Below are 22,505 nucleotides of genomic sequence, written 5' to 3'. Positions count from 1 at the left end.
AGAATATAATTAATGTTGCATTAAAAAGTTGTGTAAATGTACAGTGTAATTACCGTTGTATAATTGGTACAACACTGGTATTATTGGTACAATACTAAAGCTATGTGTAGAGCTGAATTTATGCCTCTGGGATGTGTGGGAGTGACGATCTGGTACAAACTGAGCTCAAAACAGTTCCAACAATTTCCCCGACAATAAAGTTTAAGGTAAAAAAAAGTAATCTTTCCTGGGTTTGTTTTGGTTGGGGTTAAAATGGCTGGTATTAGAGACAATGTCACTTTTATCTTACAGTATTATTCAAGATAAGTTCTGTGGAATCATTAATGTCTGTGTGGAAAGCCTCCACGATGTCATGACCGAAGACCCAGAAACGAGTACCTATAAAGAGTAAGTAGCCAATTTCCCTTTTCCCAGTGTTTGATAATTTTGTACATCATTTGTACAAGCAGCACTTTATTTCATACACATATAGTTTCTACGCAGACATTTTGCTGAAACTTACTATTACTATAAGTGTTCTTTTAAGTGTACTTTCTGTAAATGCTAATTTACCAGGGAGGTTAATGTGTTATCTTGGCATATCTAGAAGGTTAATTACTTGCCTGCTCCAAAGTAAATGCATGAACTTAGGTCAATATCTGTCTTTATTTTAGCTCCATTAAATTCTTGCCCCGGTCATATCTCTCAGAAACTTTGCTTCTTCCCTCCATCCAGCTGATGTATGAAAAACTAATCAACTGGTTCTTGCTATGCTACCTGCCAATTTTTTTCCAAAACCAGCAAGGCAAGGAATTAATCTACATTCCAGTGGTGTAACTCCAAATGAGAAGGATGCTACAGGTCTAGATCAGGGAATAAAAGAAAACAATATTACACTTATGGTCCTCACATATTTGGGTTGAAAAACAACCAAAATTATATCAAGTTCAACCTCTACAAACAAACCCTGTGCTTGGGGTAAAAATCAGCTGGACTTGTGCAGTTCAGAAAGGGACCGATATCGACAGCTAGAATCGGCCCATGTTTGGCCACCTTAACAGTAAAGCCATAGGGGGATGTCCCACAGGCGACAAATCACCTGACATATCTTTTCACTGGGTACAATATGGATAGGCGTGGGTAAAACTCCTCAGTCAGCCAAGGAAACTTTGCACGATTACCTGATTGATGAGTTGAACCCATGGAAATCTTTGTTATTTCTCATGCAAAGATATTTAGATGATTTGTCACCTCTGGGTTCCGCCAATAAGTAACAAGTCACTCTGAGTGTCATCGCACTTACAGTCATCTGTTTTTTTGATGGCGGTGTCAGTGATGCTAATGACCAGAGAGCATTTTATGCTTATACAGGTATGGGATCCGTCTTCCAGAATGCTTGGGGCCTGGGTCTTCTGGATAAAGGAACTTTCCATAGTTTGGATCTCTATGCTTTAAGTCTACTCAAAATTAATTTAAACATTAATTACACCCAATAGGATTGTTATCCATCCAGTAACGATTAATCATCATCATGTTAGTTGGGATCAAGCACAAGGTACTGTTTTATTATTACAGAGAAAAAGGAAATCATTTAACCATTAAATAAACCCAATAGGGCTGTTCTGCCCCCAATAAGGGGTAATTATATCTTAGTTGGGATCAAGTACAGGTACTGTTTTATTATTACAGAGAAAAGGGAATCATTTAACCATTAAATAATCCCAATAGGGCTGTTCTGCCCCCAATAAGGGGTAATTATATCTTAGTTGGGATCAAGCACAAGGTACTGTTTTATTATTACAGAGAAAAAGGAAATCATTTCTAAAAATTAGAATCCATTTGTTTAAAATGGAGTCTATGGGAGATGACCCTTCCATAATTCGTATTTTTCTGGATAACGGGTTTCCGAATAATGGATCCTATACCTGTATTCTAAAGACAGAGAAAGTATCTCATAATCCATGCAATTAAATAATGACAGACAGCTAAAATGTTTCGTAGAAAAGTTCTCAGTGGTAGCAGAGAAGCTTCTTTCTCATTTAGGAGTCTACTCATAATGCATACCCCCCAACTGTCCCGCTTTGCGCGGGACAGTCACGCTTTTTACAGCGCATCCCACTGTCCCGGATAGCTCCATGAATGTCCCGCATTACCGTAATAGATTCTGGAAATGCGGGACATTCATGGAACGATCCGCGATAGCGGGATGCGCTGGTTGAAGGTTGGCGCTCCAGCTCCTTGCACGGGTCTTCTCCTTATGCTGCTCCTTCTCCGGCGGTGACAGGCACTTTTAAAAGGTTGCGCCCCGTGCGTACTGACGTCACGTGTACCCACAGGCGCAACCTTATAAAAGGTCCTGTCGCCGCTGCATAAGGAACCGCATAAGGCGAGGAACCACTGAAGAGGAAGGAGTGTGTATTGGGGGGCTCTGTGTATGGGGGGGCTCTGTGTATGAGGGGCACTGTGTATGGGGGGCACTGTGTATGGGGGGGCTCTGTGTATGGGGGGGCTCTGTGTATGGGGGGGCTCTGTGTATGGGGGGGCTCTGTGTATGGGGGGGCTCTGTGTATGGGGGGCACTGTGTATGGGGGGCTCTGTGTATGGGGGGCTCTGTGTCTGGGGGGCACTGTGTATGGGGGGTACTGTCTATGGCAGGTACTGTCTATGGGGGCACTGTGTATGGGGGGCACTGTGTATGGGGGGCACTGTGTATGGGAGGTACTGTCTATTGGGCCATTGGGGGGCACTGTGTATGGGGGCAAAACTGGTAAATAGTTATAACTCACTTAACTTACTTATAACTTACTCCTTAGGTAGTACAGTATGAGAGTATAGCACATTTGCGTCTGATCCCACCATTTCAACTATATAAAAGGAGTATTTTTAGAAAAAAATGGGGTGTGTTAATTGGGGGTGTGGCCACAAAAGTGGGCGTGGTCAAAAAAATTACCGCGCTGCGCACGCCTAATCTTTTTGTCCCTCTTTTCATTTTTCAAATGTTGGGAGGTATGATAATGGCAATAGCATAGCACTATGATTTGTGCAGACTTGCTTCCTTTTAAATGCCACTCCCAGATATACAGTCTCAGCATCATATTTCCATCACATCCTAACAATATCGAAGGTGCCCGTATTCAGCATCTTCTCTTTCCCTTAAACCAATTTATTATCCTTACAAATATTAGGAAATAATATGTAGCAAATAAAAGTTTGCTCTGTTAGGCTGCACATATAACTTCTGCTGGGCTAAGAATGGTAAAGTAAAAGTATTAAAGCCTGACATCTAATCAAGGCTCCTTCAGTCGAACTAGAGCAAGAAAGCAATTACACGTTTCAAGCTAAATCAGGAATTTATGCTGTGCTTCACCCACAAACATGCAATAGAATGTTCTGAGATTGAGCCTGTAATCTGCAGACATATAGCAATTTTTATATGTTCCTTCACTAACACTCAGATAAGTGATCACTGTAGATGAAGATTAAATCTGACACATTTGCTGAGGTTAGGTTAAAATATGGCTGTTTTCCTTCTGTGCCATTGACGTCATTTTGTTGCAGTACCATTATTATAAAATTTGTCCGGGGGCCCTTAGGCCTTGCAAATCTGATCTGTGCATTGGATTGGTAAAGGCTATACCCTAGTCAGTCATTTTTCACTGAAAAAAACCCAGTCCCAGGAAAGTTTTCTGTTGAGGAATGCACCAAAAGCAACTTTTTTATTTCTTGCTCCAAAGAAGAAGAAGACATGCTGGTGTGAACTTGAGAAACATGATCTTGATAAACTATGGGGCAATATTAACCAGAGAACCAGTACTTCGCTGAAGATTATGCATGTAACTGTTACCTAACTTCCCACCCAGAAAACAATTACACAGTACTGCACAGGTCCAGGCTGAGATTCACACTCGCACCTGGAATTTCAAGTGTGTTGAGGCCCAATAAATACCCATTATCTATAGAATCTTATAGCAGTGAATCTACGGATGGCCAGTCCGGAGTTGTTTTGCCCAAGAGGACTTTGAAAGCTTTCATGCCACTGTAGTACATTGCACCTTTAATCTTCTAGTGTCCTGCTTCATGCAAAACAGTAATTCTGAACTACCTAGTAAAATTCACTAAAATTAGTTATTTTTTCTAAGGAAAGGACTTATTTTTAAATATACTGTCTTCAATATCGCTAGTGCAAAACATATTTTTAAACTGTATACATTCAGTAAGTTTTTAGGAGAGGCTAAGGCACTGGATTAGAATAAGAAGAGTCTGATGAAAGTATTACATGGCTGCATGGACATTGAGTTTGAATCCCTTGTGCTGCAGTGGATGAGCTGTGTGCATGCAGTGTGGCAATAGACAAGAAATATATGTTTATAAGTTTTCTCACTAAGGATCCTGTATAGTAACGTTTAATGCCCACCTTAAAAAGTGCCCAAAAAGGTGCCAGTCTGCACCACATTCACACCTGGGTCACTAACCTTTAGGTGCCAGCTGGTGCTGCTTCTGGCTAGTGACCCAAGCATTCTGGATAACCAGTTCCATACCTGCATCCATTTTTCATCTGTTTTTATAATACACGGTGAAATCCACATGGAAGATGAAATGACAAAATTAAATTGGTCTGTATAAGAGAGCAAAATCAGTGACTTTTCTGGGTGACATGAAAGAACAAACTTCTGCTTACCAACTTATAAAATTAATGAAATAATTTGTAAAACTGTGAAATTGTAATATGCAATATTGTCCATATGGCCAAATAGTGATGGCAAAAAAGGAATTGCAAAACTCAAGGTGAGACTCATGAGAGCCACCCAAGAGACTGATGCTTACTTTAGGCATCACTTTAGGCTGAATTATTAAGCATTTGGGACTCTTTCCACATAATAAAATTCATATTATGACACTCATTGATTTGAATAGGCTGCAGTAACACAAGATGTCTATTCTGTGCTAGGGGGAATATGTGTTAGGTTCTTTGAAGCAAAAGACCAGGACTACTCTTTTTAGTGCTTTATGTCACATATTGTTAAACCATACTGAATGCCCCCCCCCCCCCCCCCCCCCCCCCACATATGGCTTTAATGGCACTACATGCCCTGGCAATAAAAGCAAGCCAGCTATTTTTTCTTGGTTTGAGAAATAGATAAGTTCTAGTATCTTAGCATAGTTTGTACTACACAATTGTACTCTACACAACTTTACTCTTGCATTTCCAGCTGTAATTTTTGCCTTTGGTTAGGAGGTGTAGCTCTTCATGTGCTAAAATGGGGTAGACAGTGTACCAATTTCTCAAAATATTAGGTTCCAAGTTCAGAGACTGTTATATATAAAACATACATTAAAAGGCATGTAAATAAGGTTATGGACTGTAGTCATGATGTTTTGACCTACATTCAGTGTTCAAGCTTGGTGACACATTTTATGCCTGGACCTATGGACGTTTTCCATCAGTATTGTACAAGTGCATATTTGTCTAAATCTATATATTGTATATATTTTAGCTGTATGCTGATGTCACACTTAGAAGATCCCCAAGTGATTGAGGATGAAGAACCACCAACTGAACAAGATAAGCGGAAAAAAATGGTAAGCTTCCATTTACTAAACCTCTACCTCTATACATTGATGAGATTGTGAAAGGTGCTTTAAAGGACATGGAAACCCTACATTTTACTACCATGTATATAAGTTGGGCACATGTGTGCTGTAAAGTTCATGCAAATAACAAAGCAGGCTTACACAGGCAGAACGTGCTTTAATAAAAAGTCCTGCTTGGATTGAACACTGTAATGGTTAAATTGAGCCCAGGACCGGGGAAAAACATGTTTCTCCAGGTGAGTCCAGCAGAGTGCACAGCTAGACCTGAGTTTCTATAGGAACCACTAGTGTCACCTCTTCATTGGCTGCTAGACTGAAGGGTGTGTTTGAGAAGAACTGAGCGTGCTCAGTAGCCAACATCCAAATAAATTCCTAAGAGAGTGAGCCGAGTGAGTTAGAGGCGGAGAAGGGGATGCTGCAGCCTTACTATTAACCTTTCAACAACCAGAGTGGCAGATTTTTAAAGAGGCTCTTCACTTATTACATTTTTTGTGGGGTTTACATGTCTTTCAAACCTGTTTTGATCTAATTTTTTTGTTACAATTTTGTGTTTGGTCCTTTCCACCTTTTGTCTACCATAACGGCTTTGACTGTAAAGCAAACGTGCTTGGGCAACAAGCAGAATGATATTTGAATGCATGAAAGAGACGTATTACTAACTTTGTTTCTGCCTGTGTTACGTTGTGTCTGAATTAGTTTACATGGTTTCCCAACGCAGTATGGCATTATTTGCCTGACTACACATTACTCAAGCCTAGAAGTACACAAGGTTATAAGGAACTAAAGAGTTCATCCAGGGAGGGTGCTGTTGTTTCTATGGGTGAAGCTTTTATGAGATATCTACCTGTGCAATATGTCCTTCATGATGTTCTCAGCTCATCTGGTGGTTTCCCAAGAGTTCCACATCCTACCTGCTTAGTTTCCATGCAGTTGATATTTTGAGCACCAAGGATCATGGAGCACAACTGATTTATTATATCTGTGACAGAAGGAGATAAAGCACAGGCTATATTGGGGTGGTGTGGCCCAATTGTATTAAAACAGAAAGCTGCTAATCTGCCTTATTCAGCCAGATAACACTGTCATATGTGGGAACATAATGTTCTTATGGCAAAGGCTCCTACTTCCTTCAGCACAACCATGTTATTTTCTTCCCAGATATACCTACTAATGGCTTCTTAATCTGCTCTGCTGTGTTATTTTTTCCTAAGTCAATCATTGTCATGAGTCAAATAGTTGCATGTGTCTAGTTCTGTTTGTGAACCCGGCTATGCTCAGCACCACTGCAATTATATGTACTGTAGAGTGCTCAGTTCCGTGCTTAGTTATTTCTACCCTTATCCTCCCCATAGTAATTAAAACATTTTTTTTAGTTTCTATTTTCCATGTTTTTGACAGCTAAAACACTCAAGGTAACCAGTAATTGTGCCGTTTCTCCCCTCAGAGAGATGTCATTTTCTATCTGTGGGGTATTTGTGTAGGCAGATATGAAAGCCCTTAGCTCAACATTTAATTAGGACAAATGTGAAAATGAATAGTTTTTAATGAAGTTTAGTTGTGGAAAAGTACTAATGGAAAAGGACAATAGTAGAGTAGTTCTGTACTCTTTTGTTAGTGTACAAGTGGGGAACTTAACCATAGGCTTCTAATTAACCTTATATTTTTTTGTATATAAATTGTAGGTCCAGTTGAAATGTTTAAAAAAACCCTGTATTTTGGAAATAGCGTACAGATTCGCTCTGCAACAAACTTAGCTTACATATTAATTACCATTAAAATGAGTGCAAATTTACTGAAAAAAAAATTCCAGTGTTAAGTTTATTAGTATTGAGAGTTTTGTTCACCAATGTTCTTAATTTAATTCAGAAAATGTTTCCATTTGCTAATATTTTTAAAGGTTAGGAATAGCCTTTAATAGCCTAAATCAGTGCAAGTTATATAGGAATGAAATTACTCTTTTGAATTACTTTTGAATTATTTAGCTTTTCATGCAGCAGCTCTCCAGTTTGGAATTTTAGCAGCTATATGGTTGCTAGGGTTCAACCCCTAGCAACCAGGCATTGCTCTCTAATTGGAATATGGAGAAGAGAGGCTCTGAAAAGACTGTTAAGGGAGAAAAAAAAGTAACAGTAACAATAAGATTGTACCCTGACAGTTTTGGCTGCTTGGGTCAGTGACCCCCATTTGAAAGCTGGAAAGAGGTAGATAAGAAAGGGCAAATAATTTACAAATTATAAAGAAGAAAAAATGAAGACCAATAGAAAACCTGCTTAGAATTAGCCATTATATACTAAACGTTAACTTGATTGAACCTCCCCATTAATGGCAGCAGACTTGCAAATGGGGTAATGTGATAGTGGGCACAAAGTTTAATGTAGGTCTATTAAACTTAGCAACCAGATATTCATTAAAATACTAAACCATTAAAAATGCTATAGTCTGATACAAATAAAACACAAGCATATAAGGCCAGGGTTGCTCTGGCTTTCTGTATATGTCAGTAAGCAATCTACATACACGGAGAAGAGCTGAGAGTTTAGTATTGACTGAGCTTACATTAGAATTGAGCATCATATTATAGGTAGATTTACATCCCATTATCGGCCGGGATGAATACTGGGACTTGTAATTTTATAGAATCCTTTAAATAAATAATTCTTTATAAATCCCACGGCTTGTTCATGTTTGTAAAATAAACATAATTATCAATAAATGAAAATAATATCCTTTTGTTCTGCATACCCTTGTTAAGTCAAACATTTCAAGCTGTTCGGAGCTGTTTGGCATATTGGCAATGAGTAGAATTAGCGTGTCGTTGAGTCCTTACCATGTGCTTAAATGCCATTAAGCTCACATTGTGAGAAAGAAACAGGTTTATACAAGTTCTGTGCATTCCCTGAGGGTCTAATTCCTTCATTAAACCACATTGTAATTAAATCATAAGCCATTCGTGATCATTAAGCAACATTTTCCCCCCACATAAGAATCGTGCTTGTCAGTTCCGAGCAATGTATTTTCACTCTAGCCTTGTGTCATACATATATTTTCTCTGACTTTTAACAAATAACCATGTTCGTGTACATTTTGTATATTCTGTAGCATCGAAATGTGGCCCTAAAGCAAGTGACAGGATTGGCTTCTGCCTCAGGCACCAGTGATTGGGCCCTCGAGCACTGACAGTGCATGGCTGTTATATATGGGGTGTATAATCATATTACTGTATATTATAGCACAGTTTGGTCACTCTTGAGTAGTATGAATATATGCTTTTAAAACGCAGCCTAACTAATTTTAGGGTATATAATATCCCTTATAATATATGACAGGTACTTCTAAATATATTGAGATTCTTTGGGGATTTCTTATATTTGAGATTTGTTTTCTTTAGTTTAGTTATTGTTGTCTAATTCAACAAATAACAAACAAATTGGATCTATTATCCGGAATGCTCAGGACCTGGGGTTTTTGGGTAAGGGATCTTTCTGTGATTTGGAATGCCATACATTAATCTGCTAAAAAATAATTTAAACAATAAATAAACCCAGTAGGATTGCTTTGCCACTGATATGGATTCATTCAGCTTAGTTACCAACAAGTACAAGGTACTGTTTTATTATTATAGAGAAAAAAAGAATTTTGTGTTTAAAAATTAGATAGCATTCCCATTCAGAGCTTTCTGGATAAGAGGTTTATGGATAATGGATCCCAATGCCTGTACTCATTAACATTAATATATTAACCATCCATAAGGCCAGTTGGCCTGCAGAAATTATTCTCATACATTGTGGTTTGGGTCACCATTGCCTACTGCTCAGAACTTTTATATTTGTGCAATGTGGCTGGGCTTGATGGCTTCCCCCTTTGTTGGTGGAATAGTGGTCCTGGAGCCCCCCAAGTCCTTCCTTGGGGGGCACACTCTGATCTGCCTAGTTAAGGGGCTGCTTGGGCTTAGGTCTTCAAGTCCCTTCTCAAGCTCAGGATGGGTCAGGCCCAAGTTAAGAAGAAATGGGTTAGGGTGGCAGGGAGTCGGAATAATTTCCGACCTGCACATCATTGCTGGTCACTGCTCACCTATTCATTCAGTTGCAAGTCTAACATGATCAGTAACAATGAATAGCTCCCCCTAGATGTGTTCCAGAAAAATTGGTCCAAATATGGGTCTCTATCAATATGCCCCTACTAAGGTTTAGTCAGAACAGGATCAGGCCCCACAGAGGGAATACTGAACAGAAATGTTTCCCGATGCTGCAGGATTTATATGTCACTATCCCTTTATATGTTAATATACCTTCATAATGTGTTTTAAAATCCTCTGCAGTTCAGCGGGTAAAATTGTCCTGCAAGTTGAAAACTTTGTCATGTAGAATTTAATACCTGTGGCCCGACGGTGTGCATTCTTTGGAACTCGCCAGTCTTTTAATAACACAGTTCTTATCAAAGATATCGCATTGGCTTTTCATTTCCGATTTCTAATCACATTCAATATTTTGTTGCTCATAACCAAGCCCAAATCTCTGCGCTCTGCGTGCATGGCTACGATATCATTTTATTACAACCCTCACATTTTTGATATTGGGCTTTTATGTGCTTTTCCAGCTTCTGTCCGTTGAAACACTGAGTTCTGCTGGATATTCCGGTAATTCATCAGTGGCAATTCTCATATATTGGGATTTTTGTCTTTTATGCAGTGCCAATGTGGGTTTTCTGTGCTTGAAAATTTTGACAGAGTCTATAATAAACTTTAACTACAAAAGACTTCAATGGACATGAAGTATGAAAATGAAAAGTTTATTGTTTGTTACCGACTTAGAGGTAGAATTGTATTAAAATGTATGTTATATTTTAGAAGTTATACTCATTTTCCTTCCGAAAAAGCTTTTCTACCTGTCAGAGCGCATCACTCCAGTGACAGTTTATACCAGAGTGTGTGCCACTGAGGACAGGGCAAGATTAATCATTCAGTACCAAAAAGACAAGAAATCTGTTGTTTTAGAAGACTGAAGTACCAGAGAGGGAGCAATTCCATTGTTTTGCATGCACACAATCAAGTAGTGCAAGAAGAGCAACATAGACATATGGTATGGAATAATTCCTTGCAAAAGTACAGTTTTAAGGGGAAAAATGTGATAGAGATCCTTTAATTCTGCTTGTATGATTCAGCCCTTCCTTAATGAGTGCTTGAAGGTAAAGGAATGTGAACTGCATTCATATAGTATCATAGATTGAAAAATGACACATGCCCATCGAGCTCAACCTTTTATGTTTATATAAAACCTGCCTAATTGCTAGTTGATCCAGAGGAAGGCAAATAACATTCTGAAGCCTCTCTAATTTGCCGCCGAATGGGGAAAAATTCCTTCCCGACCAGTCCCTGGATTAATTTGTACTTTGAGCTATTTTCAATAACCTTGCATTTTTTTACTTGCTAAAAAGCCATCCAACCCCTTCTTGAAGCTATATAATGTATCAGCCAGTACGACTGGTCCAGGGAGAGAATTCTACAACTTCACAGCTCTTACTTAATCTTTTAAATCTAATAAATCTTTTAGGGGATTCCCTTTCCTAGCAGATATATTAGAGATAACTCACTGACTTCAAAATAACTGACTTCAGTACAAAGTCTGCATGTAGAGAGAGAGGGTACTTCTGGTTATTTTAAAAAGTGAGCTCTTATACATCTAGGCAAAGGAAGCCCCCCTGAACAATGTGTTAGACCAAACTGTCAATCAAAAGCAGACTACAGACTACTGTACGAAGAGAGACAGATGCTGATTATTTCAGAAACAGTACAGTATTTTTAATTGGTTATAGCTAGAAAGTTTCTTATTTCACTGAGATGAAGTTTATATTACATTTTTGTAATAGTTCCTCTTTAATTGTAGCAGTTTGCCTATATAGGTATGGAATCTATTATTTGTATTGCTTGGAGCCTGGAGTTTTTCTCTAATGTAGAACACCATATATTAAAGCAGTGGTTATTGATCTTTTATAGCTCAAGTTGCCCTTGGAGCTACAGCCTTGGGCCTGCCTAGCCAATGCCCCACAACAAGTCAAAGCAGCACATTATTATATCAGTGCAGCAGTCAGGGGAAATGATTCAGGGGCACTTCACAAATGACTTTCCGTCATGACGTTTTATTTCTATATGTATCAAGTGAGTCCATATATGTCTAGTTCCTGGTTACAGTGAAAAAGGTTTAGTTAGTATTTATTTTATTCTCTGTGAAATGGGATTGCACATTGAATTGTTAGCATAATGGAATCCTGGCCAGTGTGTGATGGTGTGTCTAGCAGAGGCATTATGTGCACCAATCTGATTTGCAGTAGAGTCCTGCATAGCCATGTAGGAGTATTTCCACAGTGACCATAAAACTTATGGGGGGTGAAAATGAATCACAATGATATACAGTCTCCTTTACATCACTGGTCATATGCGCTCTGCATCAGCACAATCACAAATAACCAGAGATCTATAAGCCCTATGAACTTGGAACAATGTAAAATCAATATATAAACAAGTTTAGTTAATCCTATAGTATTCTTTGTTGTCTGTAGAGGTCAGGGGGAAATACTGTGACATTGTGAACATGTCATTTTTATTTATTATATATGAAGTACAGTATATTCTTATTCCAGGTGTTTTATCTTCATTAGTTCAAAACCAGGTTTCTCCATCCGTTCTCATGGGTTGTCACTATATCTTAATAAATGGAAATGTAAAATATTACTGAAAAATGTGGAAGCAATGTGCGTGGTTGTAATTTATGTAAGATGTATTTATGTAAGATCACTGTATAGTAATACAACCCTTCTTTCTTAAAATGTATGCACAATACTGTAAAGCTAGCCATAAATACCCTAAAACTGGCAATGAATGATCCACTCATTCAGCGAGGTCGCTAAAGGAGCATCTCTTTCCCCCAATATGTCCACCTTGAGGGGGGCAATATTGCACTGATCCAGTCATTTTACCCTAGGGCCAAACGATCGGATCACAATGGGGATACAGGCCATTGGCATCAGTGAGCTAATGTGGTCATTTTTGGCCAGGAATCAGTTAGGTTGGCCCGTCAGAGAGCTTCATACACAAGCAGATAAGCTGCCAACTCAGACTGAAGGAGTTGAATCAGCAGACAAAATCTGCCCCTTTACTTATCCTTGTAGTGCTCCCACAGCCCCTTTAGCATTTAGTTACTACTCTGTTAGCACCTGTGGGGCATTACCTTTTGTTGTTTTATTTGCAAATCTTAACAGGTCTTCATTTTCAAATGTGATTAAACAAATGAAACCTACTTTTAATCCAAAATTTTTTACTCCTTGACTACACCAAGAGTAAGGGCTCTGGTACACGGGGAGATTAGTCGCCCGCGGGCGACTAATCTCCCCGTGTACCAGAGCCCTAAGGGCTGGTCTTTCCCTTTACTTCTACATAGTTATATAGGGTTGAAAGACCAGAGCCCATCAAGTTCAACCCATCCAAGTGAACCCAGCACACACAACCTATACTTACCAATCTATACACTCACATACATAAACTATATATATAACCACTAATACTAACTGTAGATATTAGTATCACAATAGCCTTGGATACTCATCCAGGCCCCTCTTATAGGCATTAACAGAATCTGCCATCACAACATCTCTAGGAAGGGCATTCCCCAACCTCACTGCCCTCACCGTGAAAAACCACCTACGCTGCTTCAAATGGAAGCTCTGTTACCATAAGTAAGAAACTTTTAGGAAAGTTTTTATTTTGATTCTCTTGCCTGCCATATAGAGGAAAATATATTCATTTAGCAGTTATGGCTCTCTCTGCAGCTCCAGCTTTTTCCCAGCAAGCCTACATGCTTAAGAACTGTTCGACAGAGCACTTTTATTTTTTTAATGCACAAATGAAATTCAATTTTCTTCCAGCTTGTACATTGTAAGAAACATCCCTTGCAGCACAAGACTGAATGCCATTAATGTTTCCGAAGTATATTGTGATTTGGGAAGCTGTCACATTCAATTTTATATTGGCTTAGAACTTGCAAAATACATGTTGCCTTTTATACGTCGATGGCCATGCAGTCCTGTAGATGTAAAGGAAAAATGACATTCTCTGTTTGACATTAGCTAGCTGGGATCTTTTTTTCTGCTATTTCTTTGAACAAGTCGAATCAAGAAAAGTATGTACGACCAATCAGAAGAAACATTCAACCTCATGAAAGCAGGGGCGAGATGTAATATTCAAAAAAGATCTGCTAAGCACCTGTTTTTATTTTGCTTTGCCCCATGAATTGTGATCAGAGGGGCAATGATTTTCGCAATGGTTACACAATTAACAAGCCTGTTTTTAAAAAAAAAAGTTGGGACACTGTGTAAGATATAAATGAAAAGAGAATGTGATGATTTGCTGATTTGCTAATCATTTAAATCCTATTTTTTTTTGCAAATACTAAGATAACATATCAGATGTTAAAACAGACATTTTCTGTAGAATATATGCCATTTTCAATTTGACGCCAGCATTTCAATTTAAAAAAGTTGGGCAAGGGGCATGTTTCCCACTGTGCTGATCACCTCTTCTTTTAATAACCCTCTTTAACCGTTTGGGAACTGAGGAAACCAATTGCTGAAGGTATGAAAGTGAAATGTCCCATTCTTGCCTGATACCTGCATAGCATTTCAGCTGACCAACAGTTCAGGCTCTCCTTTGTTGTATTTTTTGTTTCATAATGTTTCAAATGTTTTCAATGAATAACAGCCAGGACTGCAGACAGGCCAGTTTGGCACCCGGACTCTATTACCCAGAAGCTGCACTGTAATATGTGCAGAATGCGGTTACATTGGGCAAATTAGCTTCTGGGTAGTAACCCTTAGGCTAATGCCAGACGAGGCGTAGGGCAGATATTTTCGGCAAGCGGAAAAGCACTTGCTGAAAATGCCTCCTACATGTGCCTGCACCCGAATGAATAAGATACGCTCCGGTGCAGGCACATGTAGCCAAAATACGCATAAAAATGCGAGACAAAGCAAGCGTATCTCATTCATTCGGGTGCAGGCACATGTAGGAGGCAAAGGGTGGAATTTTCAGCAAGCGCTTTTCCGCTTTTCCATTTGTGTGGGCTGCTGTGCATAGTATCACACTATCAACATCTATTATTTATTCAGGGTTACATGATTAATCTGAACATGGAAAAGCTGTGCCTTTATTTCTGCCTGTTGGTTGCGGCTCAGTTTAGGCATGAATGGTCTTTAGCTTTTGGTTTTTAATGTTTTATAGTTAATTAAAATGATAAAACCAAGCCAAAACGGATTGTGAAATTACCATATGTCACTGGTATCATTTTTTTCAGGTTGAAATGTCAGCTAAACAAATGTCTTTTAACCTAATGAGCCGAAGGACCCCAGGATTTATTGTTTCCAATGATTCCCGTATCAAAATGATGCACATTAACACTGGAAGCCTGGCTATATATTATATTATTACCCCAAGCTATAAAAGGCATGACAAATCTAGCAATCGCAAAAGATCATTATACTTTGTTTTCTTTGCTTTCCTTATAACTTTGAATATGTGAGTGAAATACAAAGACTAATCTATCTGTAATCCAGTTTCACTTTTAGAAATCTATCCAATCCCGTTATGGTATCAATTTCCTTTGGCAGTGAATTCTATATCCATGTAAAGATCCCTAAAGGTGGCCATACAGGGGCAGATTTCTGCTGCTTCAGACCGTACATTTGTGAAGGTTTGATTTTCCGTTCCTCGGTCTGATGGCCCATATAGCTGCCATTTTGATTCAACTGTTGGCCTAGGGTGAGCATATCAGGAGAAGATCCGTGTGTTTGGTGACCTCACTAAATGAGCGGATATTACATGTATGGCCACTTTAAGAAGGGGTGTAATCTCCCTTAATACCATTTACCGCCTGTGGAGTCAAACATACCTTCTAAGATCCTTGGGGTTTATTTAATCACTTTTAGGATGAAATTCACACTATAATATCCCTTTACTAGCTCTATGTGTATATGTAAGTAGAAAACATAGAGTAGGTGATACCTTTTATTGGCTAATTTAGTAGATTATAAAATGCAAGCTTTCGGCACTACTTAGGTAGGGACTTAAGTAGCCCCGAAATCTCGCATTTAGGCATTGTATAATACAGGATAAAAGGATCAACTGCTTTTATTTCCTGGTTTCAATGGCTTTTGGTTAAAAACAACAAATAAAACAGAAATGTACTCAATTGCTCTGTGTATATAATAAGGTCTGAAACCCATTATCCAGAATGCTTTGAGTTAGGGAAAGGCCATCTCCCATAGACTCCATTTTAATCACATAATTCAAATTTTTAAAAATTATTTCCTTTTTCTCTGTAATAATAAAACCTTGTACTTGATTCCAACTAAGAAATACTTCTTATTGGAGGCAAACAATTCTATTGGGTTTATTTAATGTTTAAATGATTTTTAGTAGACTTAAGGTACAGTGATCCAAATTACGGAAAGATCTGGAAAATCCCAGGTCCCGAGAATTCTAGGTAACAGGTCCCATACCTGTACTTGTAAGTAGACAGGAGGTACTTAATATGGCATTGTTTATTATTGGAGTATGGAATTACACAGAATGTTTAATGGAAGGGCTTGGTGCGTATGAAATACCCTCAGAAATACAGATCACAAGTATAATATAGATGTAAAGATGCCCTGGATGCACAATTTTAGTTTCCAGGAAGGGAACAGGGACACTATTTGCTACAGTTTAATGAATCTATAGCAAATTGATCTAGATTGATTATTGATTGATAGCCATGGTAATTGTGTGTGTTGGTCCTTATGGATCAGAATCGGTCATTCTGCAATGGTCAGTAGTAACTCCGCCGCTGTGTATGGCTCTTTTCAACTTTTTGCCGATGTACATAATACATTCTAAAGTTGTGGAAGGTTTTCCTATTTTTTTCCCTTATGGCCTCCTTATTCTTGAGATGTATTGCTTCCCCGGCCATTTGTCCATTCCTAGCAGCGCTAATGACGTTAGCGTTTGCCCAAGGTTTGCAAGAAAGAACATTCCGTTGTCTCTGCCGAGACCTCCGATCAAATTATTTTCTGAAGACTATGCCGTATTTGTTATCCCTAGATTCATGAAAAAAAGATAAAGGCCGTTCTGTATAAAAAGTGCACCAAAAAATGGTGCTTTCAGGGGAAACAGTGCATTTTGCTCTAGCAAACAAATACAGGTTCTTGTTCTTATTATTAACAATATATCGGTCTCTTAGCTGTGCCCTCCATAGAGTGAACCTTGGCCCTATTTCTGCACATGCAATTCCTTTGTGCTGCCAGTTGGTTGCATCCCATGCACAGTGTTTAGCTACTAATGCAATACACACAGCTTCATTCACAATTATTCAAAGCAATTTATCAGGACATGCCTGTGTACTATAACTAGGTAATTCTGATTTTCCATTCGGCAGTGCATTTGATTAGCTCTTCTATGAAACATACAAGCATAGACTTGAGTGGGAATAGAATGTATGAGTGGAGCTGCTGCCAACGTCAGAGAGCTGACTGATAACTGGCTAGTGTCTTCTGAGATATACAGTACATTAAAGAACATCATCCAGTATACTTACTAATGCTTTGGCAGATTCATTCACAAATATATTTAAATGGGCTGGCAGAAAAGTGAGGGCCTTAGAAGCTGTAGATGTGTTCACCAGCTCTGCATGTCATGTTCGACAGAAACTGAATACAGTTGATGCTTAAACCAGCAAGGCCATATTGATACTTCCATAGCATGCCTACATACAGAAGGGGTGCTGGGCCAGTGGTTAGTAGTGCTACATTGCAGCTCTTCTGCAAGATGTTTATTCCCCCTGTATCTGTGTGGGTTTCCTCCGGCACTCTGGTTTCCCCCAACACTCCAAAAAGTTAATTGGCATCTGAGAAAATAGATCCTAGTGTATGCGAATGTGATAGAGATATTAGACAGCTTCAGCTTCACTGGGAATCTGAGTGGAAGATAAAATCGAGAGTCTGGGAAGCAAGAATGGACCGACCATGAAAATCTTGATGGCAGCACCCAAGCAACCAGACAGCAATAAAAATCTAAACCAGTCTAGCAATTAATGAAACAAGAGACCTTGCATTTTTAGTACAGCTTATTTTCCCCCCAACATGATAACAGGATCAGATGCTGAGACAGTATTTAAAATTTATTATTTCTGTAAGGGATTTATATGGATGATGAGTCCTTCAGGCAAAGAATGTTTATTGTGATCAATCAGGAATAATAAAGTTGTAGCCTCGCTGAGCAATAGTATTGTGGTTACAGCCAAGGAGAGGCTGAAGTACAGGAGCAAGATGGACAAGCAGGAATGGGATGGCGCAGAGTGGGGTAGATGTAGGAGTGGGACAGACTGGGCAAAGAGTCGGGGACAGTCAGGCACTAACAGTGCAGAAAGTCAAACTGAAAATACTTTTATTTTGCAACATCCTGATACTGAGCAGTAGTGGACAAAGGCATAATGCACTCTTCCTTATCTGTAAACCCAAGACACTGGTTTGTTCTTTGGAGAAGGTTTGGACTTGTGTATATATAGCTCATTGTGTCTATTTAAAGGCAACCTGTCACACTAAGAAACAATCCAAAATCCTATTTTATTATGCTGGTTGGGCAAAGTAAACTTTATTTACACTATATAAATTATTTAAAAATTGGTCAGTAGCTCACTAATTTGGTATTTCAGCAGCTGGTTGCTAAGGTATTATTTTCCCTAGTAACCAGGCAGTGGTTTAAATAAGTGACTGGAATACATACAGAAGGAGGACTAAATTGGAAGATAAGTAGTACAAAGTAACAATAAAATTGTAGTCTCACCAAGCAGTAGTATTGCGTTTACTGGGGTCAGTGACCCCCGTTTCAAACATAGAAAGTGGTAGAAAAGGAAGGAGAATAAACTATAAATAATGAAGACCAAAGTTGCTGTTGCTAGGAATAGGACCTTTTGGTTAACCACCCCTTTGATTATACAGCTTATTATATCCGGGGGACATGTTCCCTTTAAGCACACTCAGATTACACGATGGAGTGAAAAGAGTGTAATGACTAAAATAATTATCATATAAAAAAACAAAAATATATATATATATTTTTTCACTACAAGAATGGGCAAAATACATTTTTAACACAAGCACAATTTATCTTGTGTGATAGGCTTCTATTATAAAAGCAGAGTAGCACGATACATAAGTTCCAACATTAACTGGAAGCCATTATACTTCAATACCATTGTGTCTCCATAGCAATAAATTGCTTACGTCTTATAACTTGTAAAAAGGGTCATAATGATGCCTTGGCAGTTCCTTCTGCTGAGCCATTTAACCGCTAATGAAGTACAGTTTGTAGCAATTCTGTTTTCCTGGGCCGCACAGAACAACAATGTCTGCTAATAGAACCTCTTCCCAGTGCCGCGCTACTAACATTACCCAATGGAGGGGAGCTGATTTCACTAGCGGATCACTTGATATAATAGCTTCATATGCAACAAACCTGCCATAATGTTATATATAGTATAGCATTAAATTGTATATAAGCAGCAAGAGAAACAACAGGGGCTGCACATTATATTTCATGTAGGTGATAGTGAATTGTTTATAAGCTTGCATATATTTATTTCTCATCCTGTTGCCATATGTGGACACTCATGTTGCTCTATGCCATGTTACACAGCTGGAGGTAGGTACCATAGGTGCACCTTAAAGGGGCTAGTGAGCACCCTCTTCTGAATCTTCATTCTCCATATCCTTTGGGAGATTATGTTTGAAGAAGAGTCTATGGGAGACAGGCTTTCCGTAATTCAAAGCTTTCTGGATAACGGGTTTCCAGATAAGGGGTGCCATACCTGTAGTAAAATAGGTAACTCCTAACTCACCCAATACATAGGAACTAGACAAACAATAGATCTTTAATATATACAGTGGAGGAAACAATTATTTGACCCCTCACTGATTTTGTAAGTTTGTCCAATGACAAAGAAACGAAAAGTCTCAGAACAGTATCATTTCAATGGTAGGTTTATTTTAACAGTGGCAGATAGCACATCAAAAGGAAAATCGAAAAAATAACTTTAAATAAAAGATAGCAACTGATTTGCATTTCATTGAGTGAAATAAGTTTTTGAACCCTCTAACAAAAAAAGACTTAATACTTAGTGGAAAAACCCTTGTTTGCAAGCACAGAGGTCAAACGTTTCTTGTAATTGATGACCAAGTTTGCGCACATTTTAGGAGGAATGTTGGTCCACTCCTCTTTGCAGATCATCTCTAAATCCCTAAGGTTTCTGTCTCTGTGCAACTCTGAGCTTGAGCTCCCTCCATAGGTTTTCTATTGGATTAAGGTCCGGAGACTGACTAGGCCACTCCATGACCTTAATGTGCTTCTTCTTGAGCCACTCCTTTGTTGCCTTTGCTGTATGTTTTGGGTCATTGTCAAGCTGGAACACCCATCCACGACCCATTTTCAGTTTCCTGGCAGAGGGAAGGAGGTTGTCGTTCAGGATTTCACGATACATGGCTCCGTCCATTTTCCCGTTAATGCGAATAAGTTGTCCTGTGCCCTTAGCAGAAAAACACCCCCAAAGCAAAATGTTTCCACCCCCATGCTTGACGGTGGGGACGGTGTTTTGGGGGTCATAGGCAGCATTTTTCTTCCTCCAAACACAGCGAGTTGAGTTAATGCCAAAGAGCTCTATTTTGGTCTCATCAGACCACAGCACCTTCTCCCAGTCACTCACAGAATCATTCAGGTGTTCATTGGCAAACTTCAGACGGGCCTGCACATGTGCCTTCTTGAGCAGGGGGACCTTGCGAGCCCTGCAGGATTTTAATCCATTGCGGTGTAATGTGTTTCCAATGGTTTTCTTGGTGACTGTGGTCCCTGCTAATTTGAGGTCATTAACTAACTCCTCCCGTGTAGTTCTAGGATGCTTTTTCACCTTTCTCAGAATCATTGACACCCCACGAGGTGAGATCTTGCGTGGAGCCCCAGAGCGAGGTCGATTGATGGTCATTTTGTGCTCCTTCCATTTTCGAACAATCGCACCAACAGTTGTCACCTTCTCTCCCAGCTTCTTGCTAATGGTTTTGTAGCCCATTCCAGCCTTGTGCAGGTCTACAATTTTGTCTCTGACATCCTTGGACAGCTCTTTGGTCTTTCCCATGTTGGAGAGTTTGGAGTCTGCTTGATTGATTGATTCTGTGGACAGGTGTCTTTTATACAGGTGACTAGTTAAGACAGGTGTCCTTAATGAGGTTGACTAATTGAGTAGAAGTGTCTAACCACTCTGTGGGAGCCAGAACTCTTAATGGTTGGTAGGGGTTCAAAAACTTATTTCACTCAATGAAATGCAAATCAGTTGCTATCTTTTATTTAAAGTTATTTTTTCGATTTTCCTTTTGATGTGCTATCTGCCACTGTTAAAATAAACCTACCATTGAAATGATACTGTTCTGAGACTTTTCATTTCTTTGTCATTGGACAAACTTACAAAATCAGTGAGGGGTCAAATAATTATTTCCTCCACTGTATGTGGGGCTGTGTCTCTTCTATGACTGCATATGAGCTTACGGTTGGGTAGAGTCACCTGTTCTTTCTCAGTATTGGCTTGGTGGCTCTGATCAATATGGAAGTCTCTTCTGTTTGGCTTAAAAACTGCCATCTTTTCATTCATAAATAATATGACCAGTAATGACAGATAGACTTCAATCTTATTGTATGTGTCCTTGTTAAAGCTAACTACCTGTACCAGGTATTAGGTATAAAATTTTTATTTAAACTGTAGTATTGGCAGCAAATGGGCTTTGTGAGTTCCCAAACACACAGAAACGGAACAGTGTTTCTCCATTTACTCTGCTTGCCGCCTGTACTATCACAACTAAACTTTCAGCTGTTCATATTCTGGGGGGCGCTGGTCACTGGAGCTTTAAATAATTCAGCAACAAGCAGCTAGAATATTGTCAGGGAAATACAGCTGCTCTGGTTATTGCACAGAGAGAAAGTCAGATTAATGGTAGGCTTAGGCCATCGGTTATGCAAGATTAAGAATTTGGTATGAGGTTTTGCTTTATATAATGCACTATACAAACGTATACAGAATCTTCTTAGTCTGTCACTGGCTACAGGCAAAGTATTATCCAGTTTGAGGAGCTACCAGCTCTCCCTTCTCTGGTTAATGTGTCTCATCAGGAAGGGATCAAGGCAAAATATATGTATTGGACCTGTTATCCAGAATACTCGGGACCTGGGATTTTCCGGATAAGGGGTCATTCCATAATTTGGATCTCCTGTACTTCTTGTTACATTTCAGTTTACATACTTGCATGCTTCACAGCTACTTTCTTCCAGTCATGTGATTCTAGCACAGTCTAGTTAGTGGCCATGCATTATAACTGGGGCAATTCCACAAAAACCTCATGGCTCAAAACCCACATAACTGCTGTTTATCCTCATTATCCTGTTTGGAAAATGCTTATGTTATTGCATGCAGGAATGCGTATATCACACACATATTACTGCCTTCAAACCAAAAATGAAAGGTTTAATCCTCATTTAAGGAATTATGGGCAGAGACATTCAAATGACTTCTTTATGTCCTTCTGGCCAACTACATACTCACACATTCTGAGTTCTGAGATGAAGGTGGCAGCATCCCTTTAAAACCATCTCAGTTATTTGTGTTTAAAGATAAACCCCTTCCCCGAGTCCTCCTTCCCCAGGTGCCGCAGGGAGCAGGCAAGTGTGACCCAGGCTTGGGGCTACTGCAGAGACAGCGGCTTCCATCTTACATTTGGTTCTGTCTGTAGGAGCAGCTTCATGGGTAATGTAAAACCTGGAGTATTATGAACAGCTGTGAATGTGCTTTATATACTGATATTTGCCAAATTGATGG

At 39.1% G+C, this 22,505-nt stretch overlaps 1 protein-coding gene across 3 annotated transcripts in view; it reads left to right on the top strand.

Annotated features, from left to right (window-relative positions):
* ipo11 (importin 11) overlaps positions 1–22,505 on the top strand; it is a 115,366-nt gene that overhangs the window by 79,504 nt on the left and 13,357 nt on the right. For all 3 annotated transcript variants that reach the window (XM_031901234.1, NM_001045658.1, XM_031901225.1), the window contains 2 exon segments: positions 292–387; positions 5,475–5,559. In XM_031901234.1, coding sequence (XP_031757094.1) covers positions 292–387; positions 5,475–5,559 — 181 coding nt within the window.

Source organism: Xenopus tropicalis, chromosome 1 (assembly GCF_000004195.4).
Source record: "Xenopus tropicalis strain Nigerian chromosome 1, UCB_Xtro_10.0, whole genome shotgun sequence".
Classification (NCBI taxonomy): domain Eukaryota; kingdom Metazoa; phylum Chordata; class Amphibia; order Anura; family Pipidae; genus Xenopus; species Xenopus tropicalis.
The sequence above is the reverse complement of the archived record's forward strand: the minus strand, read 5'-3'. Positions and strand labels throughout refer to the sequence as shown.